At 41.7% G+C, this 17,752-nt stretch overlaps 1 protein-coding gene across 3 annotated transcripts in view; it reads left to right on the forward strand.

Moving 5' to 3' along the window:
- Positions 1–17,752, forward strand: part of BICD1 (BICD cargo adaptor 1) — a 148,299-nt gene that overhangs the window by 127,810 nt on the left and 2,737 nt on the right. For 2 of the 3 annotated variants that reach the window (XM_063134962.1, XM_063134960.1), the window contains one exon: positions 12,369–12,444. The exons of the other annotated variant lie outside the window; for it this stretch is intronic. In XM_063134962.1, the coding sequence (XP_062991032.1) occupies positions 12,369–12,444 (76 nt within the window). The remainder of the gene's footprint in view (positions 1–12,368; positions 12,445–17,752) is intronic. 3 annotated transcript variants of the gene reach the window in all.

The raw sequence follows: 17,752 nt of genomic DNA on the forward strand, positions 1-17,752 counted from the left end.
TATGTGGAACCTAATGGATTTTCACAAGGAAATGTGCCTAGGGTTGCATCCATAGTTCTAAGTTAATTAAAGCAAAAGTGAGCTCTATTTAACCTCCCTGAAACAATAGTTTTTGAAACAATAGTCATGGTGCTTGACTGTTTTAATAACGTCCCAGTTATTCAAGAGGGTACAATGAGTTATGCCTTATTGAATGTGTTAGGCTTACTCAGGTCCTTCCTCGGTTTCACTTGCTGCAGTGCCCCCTATTGAGCAGCCTGGGTATCTGTCATAATAATAGCAATCTACTTTTAAAACTGAAGAAACTTTCCAAAGCAGTTTGTAACACAACATGTGACATCTGCAGAAGAAGAAAAATGTAAAAGGCCCTCCAGACTATTCAAGCCCTCTTGGGTGTTTGCCAATAAGTGAAAGGCTAGCATGAAAATGAACAAGCTTGAGGTGTTCAGAGGAGGGCAACGAGGATGATCAGGGGTCTGGAAACAAAGCCCTATGAGGAGAGACTGAAAGAACTGGGCATGTTTAGCCTGGAGAAGAGAAGATTGAGGGGAGACATGATAGCAATCTTCAGATACTTGAACGGTTGTCACACAGAGGAGGGCCAGGATCTTTTCCTGATCATCCCAGAGTGCAGGACACGGAATAATGGGCTCCAGTTACAGGAAGCCAGATTCCGGCTGGACATCAGGAAAAACATCCTGACTATTAGAGCAGTACAACAATGGAACTAATGATCTAGGGAGGCCGTAGGCTCTCCCACACTAGAGGCATTTAAGATGCAGCTGGACAACCATCTGTCAGGGATGCTTTAAGGTGGATTCCTGCATTCAGCAGAGTGTTGAACTCGATGGCCTTATAGGCCCCTTTCAACGCTACGATTCTATGATTCTCTGATCTTTGGTTATTTCATGCTGGCAAACCATAAATACCAATCATTTTTAATGTATAGATTTTTTAAAATAGTTCACACTTTTGAAAGCGAGAATACCAAGTGACAGAAAAGATACCAATCTCTATTTTCTGCAGTGTATTAAACGGCTTGATTATTTGTTGGATGCTTCTCATGGATAATTCCAACTAGTGCCAACTCCAGGTTTTTGAAGACCTTAGGCAAAGACAACCTCAACGGACCCCTCCCTTAGGTGCCTGACCATGTCTGCTCTTGATGCCAGCCCTGATCATATCACACACAGAGAATGCTGAAAGGAGTGAGGCAGCTCATACTTTCAGGGAAGCTTATTTGCATGTCGAAGCCACCAAATGTACTCCAAAGTTAATAATCAGGCAAATGGCAAGATTTTTGCATTCTTTAATTCATTATTTTTACACTGCTCTGAAAAGAAAAATGGTGCTTCTTACCAATGCTAGCATAGTTTACTCTTTTGTGTTCATTTTATTATCTGTTTTTCAGTGTAATTTTAATTTTTGTCTGCAGTTTAACTATGGTGACCATATGAAAAGGAGGACAGGGCTCCTGTATCTTTAACAGTTGTATTGAAAAGGAAATTTCAGCAGGTGTCATTTGTATATATGGAGAACCTGGTGAAATTTCCTCTTCATCACAACTGTTAAAGCTGCAGGTGCCCTGCCCTCTTTTAAATCTGGTCACTCTAGTATAGCTCCTGCAGCTTTAACTGTGGTGATGAAGAGGGAATTTCACCAGGTTCTCCATATATACAAATGACACCTGCTGAAATTCCCTTTTCTATGCAACTGTTAAAGATACAGGAGCCCTGTCCTCCTTTTCATATGGTCACCCTAGTTTAACTTACCATTATTTTGTTTGATATGCTCATTGAACTAAACTAATGAGCATTACATGTGCATTTAATCATTCCAGCTGTGGTACAAGTCCTTGTAAAATCCATTTCAAAAGTAGGGGTGGGGACACATTTTGCTATGGGCTTTACTTGGTTTTAAATGGTTCACAAACCAGCTCGCTAAACATACTTTTACCTCTTGGTGCCACTGCTGTGTGCTTTTTCCTCTGGTCTGGTTAGGTTTCGAAGTACTGCAGACAAGACTGAGACCCTACATTTCACGCTGAGCAATATGATTTAATCAGTGTGATGCTACAAAATCACCGCTATGCCTCACATATTAATTTTTCTCCAAATTTTCATCTTGAATTTTTTTATCGCAGGATTACCTTATTAAAAACATTTCGTTTACTGGCCATCAAGCAATATATACCTTCCGACAAACCTTGCTAAATCAAATAACTGCAAAGTATTGATGAACAATAAATGCCTAAAAATCTAGTATTATTTCCCCCATTAATTCTAACATTTGTAGTCTCGTTAACAGATAGAATAGTTCACAGTTTAAAAAACGCATTCATCTTGAAGTTGTCCATTACAGGTTACAGCTAAGGCCTAATTCATAAGTTTGCTAGTTGTGAAGTCACCACTTGAAAATGAACCCACATGGCTATAGCTGCATGTGGCAAACTATGCGAATAAGATCTTCATATGGCTGGAGTGGTTTCAACCATACTAGGACAAACTCTGGCACATGATTATAGAGCAAAATGGCTGTTGTACTGCATCTTCTGTCATCTAAAAAAATGCTGAAATGTTTTATGAATTCTCAGCACAAACCTTAGGTATCTTTAAATTGCCTCCCCCTCCACCCCCGGAACGGTTTGATGAGATTTTTTGTGTATGTAACCTATTTTTCCATGCCACATGAGAATACTGTATTGTGCTGCTCTTTTGAGTATGCAGGTGAATCAATCAGAAACGATGACGAATTCACATAAGGATACTTAGGGCCTTCCTAGACGAGGCCTTAGCGCGCCTTCTGACCCGGCTTCCCTGCTGTGCATCCAGATGACGCACAGGGGAATCCGGAGACAGGCCGCGCTGAGGCCTGGTCTTACGCGCCATAAGCCAATGCGCTTATGGCGCGCTTTTTCCCCAGCTCCGGCCTCAGGCCGGGGCTGGGGAAAGTGTGGAGACTTCCGCGGCTTTTCGCGGCTCCTCGCTTACCCGTGAGGAGCTGCGAAAAGCCGCGGACCTGGCACAGCGCTCATAGGAGCACTGTGCCCATCGGCGGGGGGGCGAAGGATGGCACGGTGGGTGGCAAGGGGGGAGGGCGGGTGACAGAGGGAGCGCCTCGCGCCGCCGCCGCCCGAGTAAGCAGGCGAGCGGCGCTTGCCCGGGCAATGCCGCCCGGGCATTGCCCGGGCAAGCGGCGCTCGCCTGCTTGTTCGGGCGGCGTCGGCGTGCGGCACTCCCTCTGTCACCCGCCCTCCCCCCTTGCCACCCACCGTGCCATCCTTCGCCCCCCCCCCCGTTAAAAACAAACACCTTACCTTCCCGGAGTCTTCGGGCCACACCCGGCCCCTTTAACAACAACAAAAAAAATGGCGGACGCCGCAGGGACCCGCCGTCCCTGCGCGTCGTGCGTCTGGAAGCCCGGGCGAGGCGCGCTAACGTTAGCGCGCCTCGGCCCCGCCTCCCTGCCGGCGTAAGCCAGCAGGTCTAGGAAGGCCCTCCGTGCCTGGCCTTTCTTTTGCATTTCAGATTGCAGAGTACATGTGACAAACTTGTAGCAAGAGTCAATAGAATTCAGATTATCTATGATCAGGAAACCCACCTATGTCTGCTTTGCTAACTATTAATGTTGTGGAGGATTCAGGAGTGCATTCTTGAATGCAGTCTTACTTCCTTTGGGAAACTATTCTGGACTGTGGGGCTTAATGACACCACCCACCCCTGCATGAACTCATTGTATACTGTAGAATACACCCCAAGACTTACTCACATGGTACTTTGCAGGGGAAGATCAGTAGTGACAGACAAAGCTTTGTCAATTGTTTCCAATAGCAAACTCCTCAGTAAGGTGATTACTGACAACCATTGGTTGTATCCAATATTAATCCTACTTAGTGTAAACTAATAGAAATGAATGAGACTTGGCCTGGTCATGAAGAAACCCTAATGAGGAGCACTCTTGCCAAGTCCCACATGTTTCCAATTTTCCATTACATAGAATCTCAGAGACATGCACAACAACACAGTTTGAAAATCACAGATCGGAGTTAGTTCATCATGAGCACAAATTGCAATTTGTCATGATGCTTCTTAGGAAGGTTTGTATTAGTATGTGAAATTGTGATCTGTGCTTGTGACAAAATGTTAAGATGATTTGTTTGCCATGTGTAAACTGCAATCTGTGCTAAAAAGAAAAAGCTGCCCACATGTCGAATGCTCATGTGAATCAGTCCTGCTTCTTAAAGTATCCATACTTGGTTTTTTGAACTCTGTTGCAAAATGCTGCTTATAATGTTATTGTCTGCCTAATCTGATGAGTTACTCCTACCACTGAAATTAATGCAAGTATAATATGGATATGCACTATATAATTTATTCTGGAAACAGATTCAGGCTGTGACTTTAAACTCTTGATGCAAGTTCCGTTGAAACTTTAATAAAACCTTTGAATGTGACCAGCAAATTATGCTTCTTCTCTGGCTGATGCCATGTGGAATAGTATCAACATTCATGTGCTTACAAGAACTTTTTCATAGTAAAGTCTTCACACACAAAAAGCTACATTTTAATATGACCATGTCTAGTCTTGTTGTTAAATGTTATTCTATGTATTGTATAACTAAGGGAATGCAAAATCTTTAAAACTTCTTTCTGTCTTTCTTTGTCTGCTACTTTACTAACCTATTGGCTAGACTGCCAGTCGATTTAGTGAGGAATGAGTAAAACTATCTTTCTGCATAAAATTTCATTCACCATTCTAAAAACAGGTGCTTTTGTTTTGTTCTTAAACTTAGTAATATGCTTAGTAATATGCTTATTTTTTTAATATGTGTCAACTTATTTGCTATTTTTAATTATTAGAACTTTGTATCTCTTAATTTAAGGGAAGGTCATGAATAACTAAACAATTAAGAATACTTTTAAATATAAATTGCTTGATTCCTTGCTTCTGAGCAAGTCATTCCCAGTTTGCATACTTAAACAACCCATGGTTTCTTAACTATGGGTTGTTTAGGGGTGAGCAAATAAACTGACTCCTAACCGCTCATCCACTTCAGGATGTGGTGTACTAAACAATTCAGAGATGCTCTGTCTCTGGTTTCTTCTCCGTAATGTCCAAACCTGGAACCCTGGGCTGTTGAGGGAGAAACAACCCAGGGTTATAATGATGATTTGTTCTTGGGTTATATGTATTGGTTGTTTCTCCTTCAACAACCCAGAAGTGAACCAAAAGCAAGTGAGCGGCAGGAGCGAACTAGATATCTAGATAATAACTAGTTCCTCTCTATTCAGCCCTGGTTAGGCCTCATCTAGAGTATTGCATCCAGTTCTGGGCTCCACAATTCAAGAAGGACGCAGACAAGCTGGAGTGTGTTCAGAGGAGGGCAACCAGGATGATCAGGGGTCTGGAAACAAAGCCCTATGAAGAGAGACTGAAAGAACTGGGCATGTTTAGCCTGGAGAAGAGAAGATTGAGGGGAGACATGATAGCACTCTTCAAATACTTAAAAGGTTGTCACACAGAGGAGGGCCAGGATCTCTTCTCGATCTTCCCAGAGTGCAGGACACGGAATAATGGACTCAAGTTAAAGGAAGCCGGATTCCAGCTGGACATCAGGAAAAACTTCCTGACTGTTAGAGCAGTGCAACAATGGAATCAGTTACCTAGGGAGGTTGTGGGCTCTCCCACACTAGAGGCCTTCAAGAGGCAGCTAGACAACCATCTGTCAGGGATGCTTTAGGGTGGATTCCTGCATTGAGCAGGGGGTTGGACTCGATGGCCTTGTAGGCCCCTTCCAACTCTGCTATTCTATGATTCTATGATTTTGTCAATTGTTCTGCAAAGGAGCTAGAAATCTCTAATAGAATTGTTACTATCTGTAGAATTATAAAAGTCAGGGTTCCTGAGAAGAACCCTGTGGACCAGATCAAGGGTCTGTCTAGTCAATCAACCTGTTTTGAACAGTGGTCAACTAGAAGCCTCCAGGAAATCCGCAGTTATGTCCACAAGCTGAGTGTGAATGCAAGAATCCTCCTTCATTGTTTGTCTTTGGCATCTGACGCTCAAAGACATAAAGCCTCTGAGCATTAGATATTATGGATATGACTTTGTCTAATTCCCCTTAAAGAGTCACCCAAGTCAATTAACATCTCCTATCTTGGGGCAGTGGTTTCTGTAACTTAACTATGCATTAATTAGTGATTCATGTTCTCTGTCCCAAATTTACTTGGAATGTAAGGGAGGTTATATGCTGCCCATCTCTGATCTTAACCTTCTGCATGACCTGGACTTTAAACACATTACAGCCCTTGGAAATAATATGAAACCCTTTATCCGGAGTGGTTGGTGTTGGAAGGACATGATCACACTTCTATAAAATGGCTACGTAAAGCCAAGATGGAGTTCTGTAACCTAGTTCTGTAGTCTGGCTTGGTATAGTGCGACTAGTATGTGGAATAACTGGCACACCTCTCTTTCCTAGATTTTTTCCCCAAACAAATGAATTTGTTCATTATAAAATATATTGGCTGGATAGGGTTTTTCGGGGAACCTGGATTCATCCTGTAAATTAGTTCTTTTGTTCTCTCACAGTGTGAGGCAGATGAATCATGATGGCTCCATTAAAATCTGCCTAGAGTATTATATTGGGGAACAAATATTAATGCAAGACTTATGGTCACATAGACAGCATTTAGCAGAAGCAGGTCCCAAGCATAGTGCCCCCACCCTGGGTACACTTTACCAGGGCCTGGATAAATGTAGCTGAGCTGCAACCCCACTTCAAATGGAATTTTAATATGTGTAATAGTAAACACTGTTCGCGTATTAAAGTGTTGTCGATACTGTAGCAAATACTGCCTGAACGTTAAAGTCAAGTTCAAAGGCTCTGCTTTGTGACCCTCCACTGGCAGCAGTTTGGTGGGTCAGCACGAGGAATAGAATCATCTTGGTTGTGGCACCAATGCGATAGAATGCCCTTCCAAAGTAGGTCTGCCTGGCTCCATCTCTACTAACCTTTGTGATGTAGTGGCTAAAGTGTTGGACTGGGAGTCGAGGGATCTGGGTTCTAGTCCCCACATGGCCATGGAAACCCACTGGGTGACTTTGGGCCAGTCACAGATTCTCAGCCCATCCTACCTCACAGGGCTGTTGTTGTGAGGATGAAATGGAGAGGAGGAGGATTATGTATGCCGCCTTGGGTTCCTTGGAGGAAAAAAGGTGGGATATAAATGCAATAATAAATACATACATTTCGGCAGGCAATAAAATATGTATTTTTAGCAGACTTTTTTAGATGCTACATCTTAATAACCATGTGCTGAAGCTGCTGTGTTAAATTTCTGATTAATTGTTAATGTCTTTTAAATCGATAGTTTCAAGGTTTTTTTTGTTCATTTGAACTATTGTTGATATAATTTATATTTGAGTGTTTTGTTTTGAGTATTTTTTAATAATAGAAAAGCAGGATAAATACTACTTTTAAATAAATAAATAAATGTGACAAGTGGTCAGGCATATCTTCAAATAGAGCAGGGATTTCTCCAGTCTAGCAGTGTTACACTCCGATCTATAAGATGTGGTGATTGTCAGTAAGTAGCTGAGTTAACTTTAAAAAGGGGGGGATACAACAAATTCATGAATGGTAGGATTAGCAACAGCTATTATCTATAACTTGTTAATAGAACCGCTATGTACAGAGGGAGCATATATATGACAAACAGGTGCTGGAGGCAATAGAGGAAGAACATAAATTTCATGACCTGTTTGTAACACCTAGAGGCATCTGCTGTTCAGAATGTTGCATAAGATGGGGCCTTTGGTCTAGTATCTCTGCCTCTCTAACAGTGAGCTCAGGTGGTGAGTGCCAACAGCACAGGAGCCAAAACCAGGCCACTGAAAAGCAAGAGGGAAGTGTCAGCATGCTTGGGTGAACCCTGAGGCATGCAGGAACTATGTCCCCCGTTCTGAGAGCTCCATCAGATGAGTGTTTTATTGCACTCTCATTGCTGGACACTCACAGATTTTCACAGGTCCCTCTCACGACATCTTCTGCCTCCCATGCACCTCCTGCTCCTTCTGGCCTTCCTTGCACAACAACAACAAAACTCAGAAAGTGCGGAACATTTTTAAAGACAGAAGTTGTTACTAACTCTTGCTGTGTGCAAGAGAAGCAGTGCAATTAGAAAGGCCAATTGAGAGGGCCTCGTGCACGTTGCTTACTTCCACTTTCAAAAGAGGAAGTAAAGAGCAATGAAAACGGATGGAGCAGTGACGGTAGGAAAGCGTGATTTCCCCCAACTGATGGAGCTGTGTATATATATATCAGAAGGGGGGAAATCTCCCCTCTCCCCTGTAAATAGCCCAATGAAGTCTGAGCCTACTCAATGGCTTCCAGGAGCAATGGAAACAAAGGAGGAGGTGGTGATGGGAGTGGAGGAATGTCCTGTTTGAGCCTGTAAAAGGCAGGCTGGAACCCAAAGCAGGTACACTCCATGTGCCAGGGGTGAAAAAAGGAGGAAATGTAGAAGGAGAACTATCTAAACATGTTGTCTTTGCACTTGATGTGACAGCTATCAGTGTAACCCTGCTGAGAAATAATTTAGCTAAATATTAAAGGCAGCTGAACTAACAAAATAGTCTCTTGTTTAAGTAAGAAAAGAGGAGTGATGATAAAGGACAGCAAGCCTGACCTATTGCAGGAGGCAATTCAAACACACCTACCCATTAGCCCATTTATCTACACTGCTATTCAAAACATAGCTTTGAACTGTTAGCATCAGGGCTTTCATCACAGTGCAAAGGAGAACATAGACCACATCTATTTGACTGCTTTGTTTTGAAAAGGCAGTAGCCATTCAGTATCTGAGCTCTTAAGAAAGAGACAACTGTTCAATCACCTGCTCCTGCCAAAGAGAAACCTAGTGGTTTCTCCGCTGGTTCTATTCAAGGGGTCAGTTAAAGCTGCCAGAGCCCTGTCCCCTTTTGTATCTGGTCACTCTAGCTATTCTTAAAAAACAGCTTTAGCAGCTTTAACTGTTGTGATGAAGAGGGAATTTCTCCAGCATGCATACAAATGACACCTGCTGAAATTCCCTTTTCTAAACAACTGTTAAAGATACAGAAGCCCAGTCCTCTTTTCCATATGGTCATCCTATGCTATATATTTTCATAATAATTATTCCTTAAAAACAAACAAACTAGAACTTGCTTAAGATTGCAGCCTTGGTTTTTATGGGCAATAGTTGTCCATTTACAGCTGTCATCATTTGTTCTAGTATGAAAGACCCGTGTGAACACACCCTTTGGAGTCATGTAGTCAGTTACAATAATACACTTCTTAAGGGTGCAATCCTATGCATATTTAGACAGAAAAAAAGTCCATTGCTGGCTGGGGAATGCTGGGAGTTGTAGGACGTTTTTCTGCATAGGATTGCACCGTAAGTGATCAAACATCTTTTTTATTATTTTTGGAAACATTTTTTCTCCCCTCTTTTGAGTTCATCAATTCAGCATTGAGTTCAGATTGTATTTCTGTACTGCCTTTCTAGGATCAACCAAGGCAGTTTAGAGTTCAAAACATGACAACCGTAATCAAATAAAAACATAGTGAAACATTAAAAACAACATTAAAAGCCATGATTATGTTTCAAAAAGCCAAGTAAAAAAGAGAAATGATCTTTATTTATTTCTAAACAAAATTTCTACCCTGCCTTTATGTACCATACTGAAGGTGGCCAATTATATAATTACAATATATAATTGTAATTATTTTGAATATAATTATTCATGCACAACAATTGAACATAATAGATCAACATAGTAGCTTCAAAGCTCTCTCCAGCTTTTCAGAGCATTTTGCGATTTAACTGTGTCCATAAAATACCTCTATATATTGTAGAGTGAAACTCTCCTGCTAAAGATCCTTCTCAAGGTCAGAAATATACGCTGCTATTGTCTGACCCTCAAAAAGATTTTGCCTAGACAGATATAATACACATTTGCCACTGGAGGGCAGTGCAGAACTCCACAGAAAAACGGAAAATACCAAGACAGGCAACCTGGATATGTGAACTGTGATAGCAAATAAATAAAGGCACAGTAATAATCACAGGTATAGTTGCTGGAATCTAGAATCAAAGCTAATTCTCAGGCCCATTAGGTAGGCATTGAAGTATGGTTGTGTGAAGTACTAGGCCATGTCTTCACGGTGCCGCTTTGGCTACTCGTTCCCTCAAAACCCTACAGCATCGCAGCTGCAAGGTGGGAATGTTAAATCCCCACAGCCAGGAGGGAGAGTGGGCTTTCGGTGGGGGCTTGGGGCAGTGACAGGAGCTTTAAAGGAGCCTTTTAAACAAAGGGCTGGTAAAGAAAAGGGAGGGAAATGGAGCAAAATAGAATAAAGTTAAAATAATCCTAGAGGAGCTGCTATTCAGTGAAATGTTTATGAGCCCACCACCTGCCCACTGCCCAGCCTTCCCACGAACTATCTGTGGCCTTGATCTGCCCCTGGAACTCCCCCAGCCTGAACCTGTAGTGAAGACACCACTGACAGATGGAGGAAAGGCGGTGGTGACCTTGCAGCAAAGGAAAAGGTCGTGGTAAAGTCCACGACTTTTTAAAAGTACAGTTTTGGGGGAAAGCCCCGTGGCGGCTGCGAGTTGGCGGCTGTGTCGTATAACCAACGCAGAGCCACTGCACAGCCACCATGGGGTACACTAAGCACACTAGTCATAGTACCCTGCACAAGCTGGGATTTTTGCATGTAAGTTGAGTGGCGTGCTGCGTTGCAACTTTCTGTTTTGTCCTACCTGAAATCTTATCTGAGAAAAGAAAACAATTAGACACACACTTTAAGGGTGACATCAATTAGCCATCAGTAACTTTACCAACCCCCAACCCCCACCTGAAAAACCCCAACAACTAGTTGCCTGCTGAGGCTAGGTGGTATTTTAAGCACTTCCAAAGGAATTAATTATGTAACGCAAACAATACAGCTAATTTTGAAGGTTTCTTCAGGGGAAAGATTGAGAAAGTTACTCACTTTAGCCCCCCATGAGAATTAAGAGAGATCATCTGTAATTCACATTAGCAGATCTGTGATTCTTACATCACAGATTTGTACATGGAAATTCATACATATTTAAAATAATGTAATTATGGCTATGTGCTGTATATTTTGCTCCTGTAATATACCTGGGGAAGTCACTGAACCAATTTCCTGATAGTTGTATCTAGGCCAAGATATACATATGCACAGCAATTTTTATGTTATTTTTATATTTAATTTATAATATGAAACTTCATGCTCAACAATTTAATATAATGGTCGATCCTTTCTCCCCTCATAAATGTGAAGAACTGACACTGTTTTTCAGTCATATTTATTTAAACATACTCTGGAAGCAGGCAACATTATTCCCATCATGTTTTGTAGGGACACAAGCAACCATTTACCAAGAGATAACTTTCACAATGTGGAAATCCTCATTGAACAAACCAGTCACTTACATTACCTTGCTAAGTGGTGAGGAGAATCATACGACACGTTTTCATCCCACCAGAATTCCGGGAAAGCAGGAAAGTTGTAACTTGGCAGAATGATACCGATGAGTGGCTTACCAAGTGGTCTTTTAGAATACATGTTCAATGTGCCAAAATGCTTTTTTGCGTGCAACTCAAGAGAAAGCCAGGTGTGCTTAAATACTATTAAAAGCAATGGGAGTAAGTCACTTACACATGTACATATACGCATGTCCACAGGAGATGTGTTGCTAAGTTTGTCTAAAAAAAATTTATTACACACTGTTGCTTTTCCTTACAACAACCCTAATGTAAATCACTATGGGCAATGCCCAATACCACCCATGTGGTAGTGGGACATACGCTAGTGCAATAGGAATCTCCCACTTCCCAAAGCAATCAGAAACGAGTGAAAACACCAGTTTCCAGTGTGGCGCAGGGTTCGCAGAAGGGAGTTCCACTGATCTGTCCTGTTCCAGAAATGAGAACTTTAAGTAGCACTAGTTCTAGTTGCGCTTGTGGTGGGTCCTGTGAGCACAATGGACCCAGTAGAGTAGCAGTGGCAGTATTGGATACTGCTCAGGGATTCCCGTTTTAGAGACAGGGAGCCCATGTCTAGACCATGTTGAGATTTGAGCCCATGTCTGGGCATTTTCCTAGTTGAAAACTACTTCTTTCAACGTTTGTGAAAGAACCAGTCTTGCTTTACTAGTTTATTCCTATCGGCTCATAAACAGAGCACATATTCCTCACTAAATCTCTTCCATCACCTGCCTTGTCTGTTTATTGCTTACTAACCCCTTGTGAAGTCTCTTTGTATATATGTCTAATTTATCAGTTTCTTGTAGATTGTCAGCAGCCTGCTGCCTCCATACCGCCACACGGCTCACAACTAGCCAGGAGGCGAGACTGCCAGACTGTCAGGTAATATTCTGCTAACCCTTCTTTCTTCTCCTTTGGGTCTTCACTGCATGCTGTAACCAGTCTGCCCCACCTTTCTATCACTCCCAAGCATAATCTCCACCCTATCCTTCCACTTCCCATTTTCAAAAACGGGAGGGGGGTAGTTGTTGTCAAATAATATATACAAAATGTAAACTTCTGCAGTTAGTTTGCCTTCGAATATCACAACCATATGACATCCACCATATGATGGATCCACCATATGATCCTGCCCACTTCACTGCAGTATTTACAGACTTATCGTACCCACATGGGAGATCATCAGGAACTCCCACTTACCGCTCATGGCATGTACCCCAACAATCATACAGTTGTAGGTGCGCAACAACACCATGCAGGCTGTGTCAGAATTCAAAGGCAGTATATCCCCTGCATGGTTGTGGCTAGCAGATTTGTTAAGGCACATATGCAAGAGTGTCTGAAGGAAGGGGCCAATAGGCAGGCACAGACTTGTTAGGTGGTAGGTGGAGCAGGGAAGTTCTAAGAGCCCAACTGCGTGTTGGAATAGTGGCATGTTTAAATACCATGCTTAGAATTGGGCATGCTTCTTCCTTTCCTTATGGGGAAGGGCCAAAGCCCAGTGGTAAAGCACATGTTTTGCATGCAGAAGATTCAAGGTTCAATCCTTGACATCTCCAGATAGGGCTGAAAAAAACTTCTATTTGAAACCCTGGAGAATCACTGCTGATCAGTGTGGACAATAATGAATAGGGATGCCATCCAAACTCGAAATTAGGCAATTTGTTGGTAAAATCTATTATGTCCAAAATACCTATTGGTACTGAGCTTGGACGGTTATGTAATGAACTTTAGTATTTCTGTTATTCAAATAGAGATTGATTATGGGTGAATAGCTGTGTTCTGCACCTGTATGGGTTGCATGACTAAGCATCTAAACTCTGCCATTTCTGCACACGCCCTGATGTTGGTTGGTTAAACCCTTCACTTCCTGAAGGAAAGGAAATGTATTGTTTGCATTTCTTATGCTCATGGAATGATGTCACTTAGCCCTTTACTTACGGTTTTCCAAACCAATCAGTGTAAATGTTAGATTTGAAATCTTTCAACAAACCAATCATGTTTGAAGAAACAGCCATGTAGGTTAGTATTCACCCCTTGTTCAGTGTTTTTTCCTCACTCGTGGGTTGGTTTCCTTTCTGTATGCAGCTAGTCAACCAAGGCCATTTCTTTCTAGTATCAGACAGATTATTTTTTTTCTTATTTGGTAAGTAAGAATTTTCTTTCGACCTCGGTGCTGGTGGGTGGGTACTATAAGGAATACTGGAAAGGGAATCCAAAAAGGAGGTTAGGAGGCAGGCAGCTCTTAGTTGAGTAGGAGATCTGGCCTTTGGCAGATGGAAATGCTTCTTCCGCAGCTTCAACTTGTGCTACAACCACTTCACTTGCAGCCGTTCCTTCTGGCTCCAGTGGCTCCATAACGACTATAGAGTAAACGGCAATAGCACATGAAAACAGCCAATCCGAGAAGGGAACACAATGTTTTGATGCATGATGCCATAATACAGTTCCCCAAATACACTTTCATATAAACTCAACAAGATCTCGAAATAATAGAAAACATTCATCCAAGATTGGACCAAGGAATTTGTAACTTGACACATAAGTTGGCCCATCACTAATATTGAGCTAGATCAGCCTTCCTCAACCTGGGGCGCTCCAGATGTGTTGGACTACAACTCCCAGAATGCCCCAGCCAGAGCTGACTGGGGCATTCTGGGAGTTGTAGTCCAACACATCTGGAGCGCCCCAGGTTGAGGAAGGCTGAGCTAGATGGACACATGGTCTGACTTGATATAAGGCAGCTTCTTACATCCCTATATTTCTTCACAAAGCAGCTATGTGGAGATGCAGACAACAGCATGGGGGAAGGTGTTTCCCACATGGTGGTTTCCTGTTCACTACCAAATGGCATGGTGGGAAAGATTTAGTCCTCCTACCCCTGGGTCACAGTCCTAATATGGATTGGGCTCCCAGCATTCCCCAGCTGGCTGGGGAATGCTGGGAACTGTAGGATTTTTTTCTTTCTAAACATGCATAAGATTGCGCCTGAAAAGATTTTAATCTATTAATTGAATTGAATAATCAACCTAACCTTGCAACCTTAAGAAACACCGTTTTTTTAGGGAGTACTTGCATAAGAAAAGCACATCAGGTTGGAAAGGCGTCTTTTATGCCACAAGAGCAAATATAGCATTTGGATGAGCAAACAAGAATTAACTTCATATTTTCAACGGCGTTTTTAATGTTTAACAAAGATCTAGCTGGGTGTGGTTCATTAATTCATATCTTGCTGAACAACTTTTGAAAAAGCCATAACGGAATGGAAAGCAGCCATATCACACTACTTATTTCAATATACTAATCTTCCAATCTTAATCAACGCTGCAAATGTCCAAATTAAAAAAATCCAAGAATCACAATTCTTATTGATAGTAGTAGCTTGCTTGCAATTGCATATACTTGTGCTGAAATGAAGAAGTTTCTTAAGGAACCCATGCATTAGTATGTTATTTTGCCCCTCACTCCTTTGTTTATATTACTTCCTATATAGTAAGAGAGGCTTGTGTACAGCCAGTTAGCTCATATGAGTAAGCATCAGTTCTGGGCAACCGGGCAGGGACATTTTTGTGAATGGGAAGATCCCACCCAATAATCCCACCCAGCTCCAGGATTATTTCAACACTGCCCCCTCCATTACATAGTTTAGCAACATTTTATTATCAGTGGTTAAAAACAAAAAGACTGCTATTTCCGAAGTCAGTGGAAAACATGAATCCACACCATTTATATAAACCTGTATAATAAACTGAATAGTTCACTGAAATTATCTGAGGGAACTACCTAAAATCTGCCATTTTGATGCAAAAACAGAAAATGTGAATATTGTGTCTAGGGATGTCAGAGGAATCTGAATTAGATTCAAATGAGTTGAGATTTCTATGAATCTGACCTTTGGATTCTGCAGTGGACTGCCTTTTTCCGAGGCACGTGAACTTCCAGACCATTTTTTTTTTTACTTTGGGGGAGGATTTACACAAATGCATACATGTTCTTTACACTAATGCAGATTTACAAATGAATAAAATTCTCATCCAGAAAAAATGATTCTGTCAATGAGTGGATGACAGAATGAAAGTCTCCTGGCAATCTGCAAAACACAGATGGAACAGATTTAACAAAATCCATACATCTCTAGTAGGGTCTGTAAAACAAGTTAGTACATTTTGTCGTAACACAGATACAATTATTATTATTATTATTATTATTATTATTAGTAGTAGTAGTAGTATCCCACCTTTTGCCCAATACTGGGACTCAAGGCGGTCTTACAAAGTTTAAAACATACATTTTAAAACCTAGGAATTTTTTTTTTTTTTTTTTTTAAAGTTTAAAATACACAACAAAATTAAAAGTCATTAACATAGATGGAGGACCAATATACTCTCCAAAGGCCTGCTGGAACAAACAAGTTTTAGCCTGCTTCCGAAAGCCCATCAAGGAGGGAGCCAGTCTAGCTTCCCCGGGAAGAGAGTTCCAATGCATTGGAGCAGCCTCTGAGAAGGCCCTCTCCCATGTTCCCACCAAGCGCGCCTGTGAAGATGGTGGGACTGAAAGAAAGGCTTCTCCAGAAGATCTTAAAGCATGGGCAGGAGAAAGAGAATTCAAGTGTATTCTTGTTTCTGTCATTACTTACATTTCTGAAAAATGCATCGCTATAGCTATATACACTGCATAAAAGTCTTCAAATACTTACAGTAGAGGGTTTCCCGTTTAAAAAGATCTAAAAGATTGTGAGGCAGTCAGATGCATTTAAGAAGACTATAACCCTGTGGATTTCGGTGAATCATAAGTGCTTTCACTGCTTCTTATTAGTTTACCTCATTATTATGATCATGCCTATTGTGTATTATTATTTATTTTAGATATTTATAGGCTACCCTTTCTACCAAAGAGGCACGCAAAGCGACATACAACCAAAATTTATAGCATGGTTATAGTTTTATTGCTGACTGATTATTTTATTGTATTTTTGTTACTATATTTATTATTGCTATGTTGTTGTTGTTAATCGCTTTGATAGTTTTCTGGAAAGCGTTATATAAACCTATATAATAAATAAAATAATATGCAGACTAATATGTGATAGAAATGTCAAAGGCATTTTCAAGTTCTTTGCCTCTACTCAAAAGGTGTGAGAAGGAGACAAAAAGAAAAAGACCTACACCAACAGAAAGAGCATTTCACTTATAGACAGTTGCTGCCAAAACAAACCAAGAACAATTGTATTTAACCATGTGTCAAATTGCTGTGCCTGGAACCACTAGAGCAGGAATGATTCTAAATTGCTCCAAATGCACCTGCAAAGCAAAAATCCTTATTTTAAAAATGAAACGTTCCCTAGTATTCATCGATTTTTGTGCAGATTTGGATCCAGTAACTTGCACACTGGGACCTTGGGATGGAAAGTGATGGCTGGATGCATATATGGAAGTTTGCATGGGTCTCCTATTGTAAGTTGTGGAACCCAGACCGCGGGGGTGTAGAACCTTTCTCAGCCGGAGAGCCAAATTCCATTTCAGGGAAGCTCTCCGGAGCTGCCTACTAGCAGTGGGCGGGTCTGAAAGGCAAAAGGGACAAGGCCAACACATACCTCCCCACACGCAAAATACCAGCATAGTTTAGCTTAAAGCTCTGACTGCTAGTAGTTCAGCCCTAAGGGAGGCATTTCAACCTTTTAGAATAGAGGGGGGAAATTGCACAAAGCCAGAAAACTACCAACAAATCAATAGTTGGGGTAAAGGGGGTATGGCCTCCTGGAGAAGGTTGAGACTGCAGGATGGCCAGATTTGCCCACCCTCCACCTTCTGCACCCCTGCTGTACAACCAAGGACAAGCCAGAGAAGAGAGAGCTACAGTGTGAAGCCTATACCCATTCCTACACCCACCCACACACCCACACAGAGCTCTGGCCCCATTTAGCACTGCCATGCAGCCTCTGAAAGATTAACTCCTGGGGGGATATGTCCCTCTGTGGGGGGAAAAATGGTTCCCCACCCTTGGCCTAAAGTAGTTGGAAAACAAAGTGATATTTAACATTTATTTCAAAGCTTGCACACATGCTTAGCCAATGCAAGTCTGGTGAAGATTTCTTAGCACAGTATTACCACTTATAATGTACTGACCCCACCCTTGATCTAAATGCTCAACTGGAATATTCCTGCTCTAAATGAACAGCTGGATAAGTGGT

Source organism: Elgaria multicarinata, chromosome 9 (assembly GCF_023053635.1).
Source record: "Elgaria multicarinata webbii isolate HBS135686 ecotype San Diego chromosome 9, rElgMul1.1.pri, whole genome shotgun sequence".
In the NCBI taxonomy this organism is placed as follows: domain Eukaryota; kingdom Metazoa; phylum Chordata; class Lepidosauria; order Squamata; family Anguidae; genus Elgaria; species Elgaria multicarinata.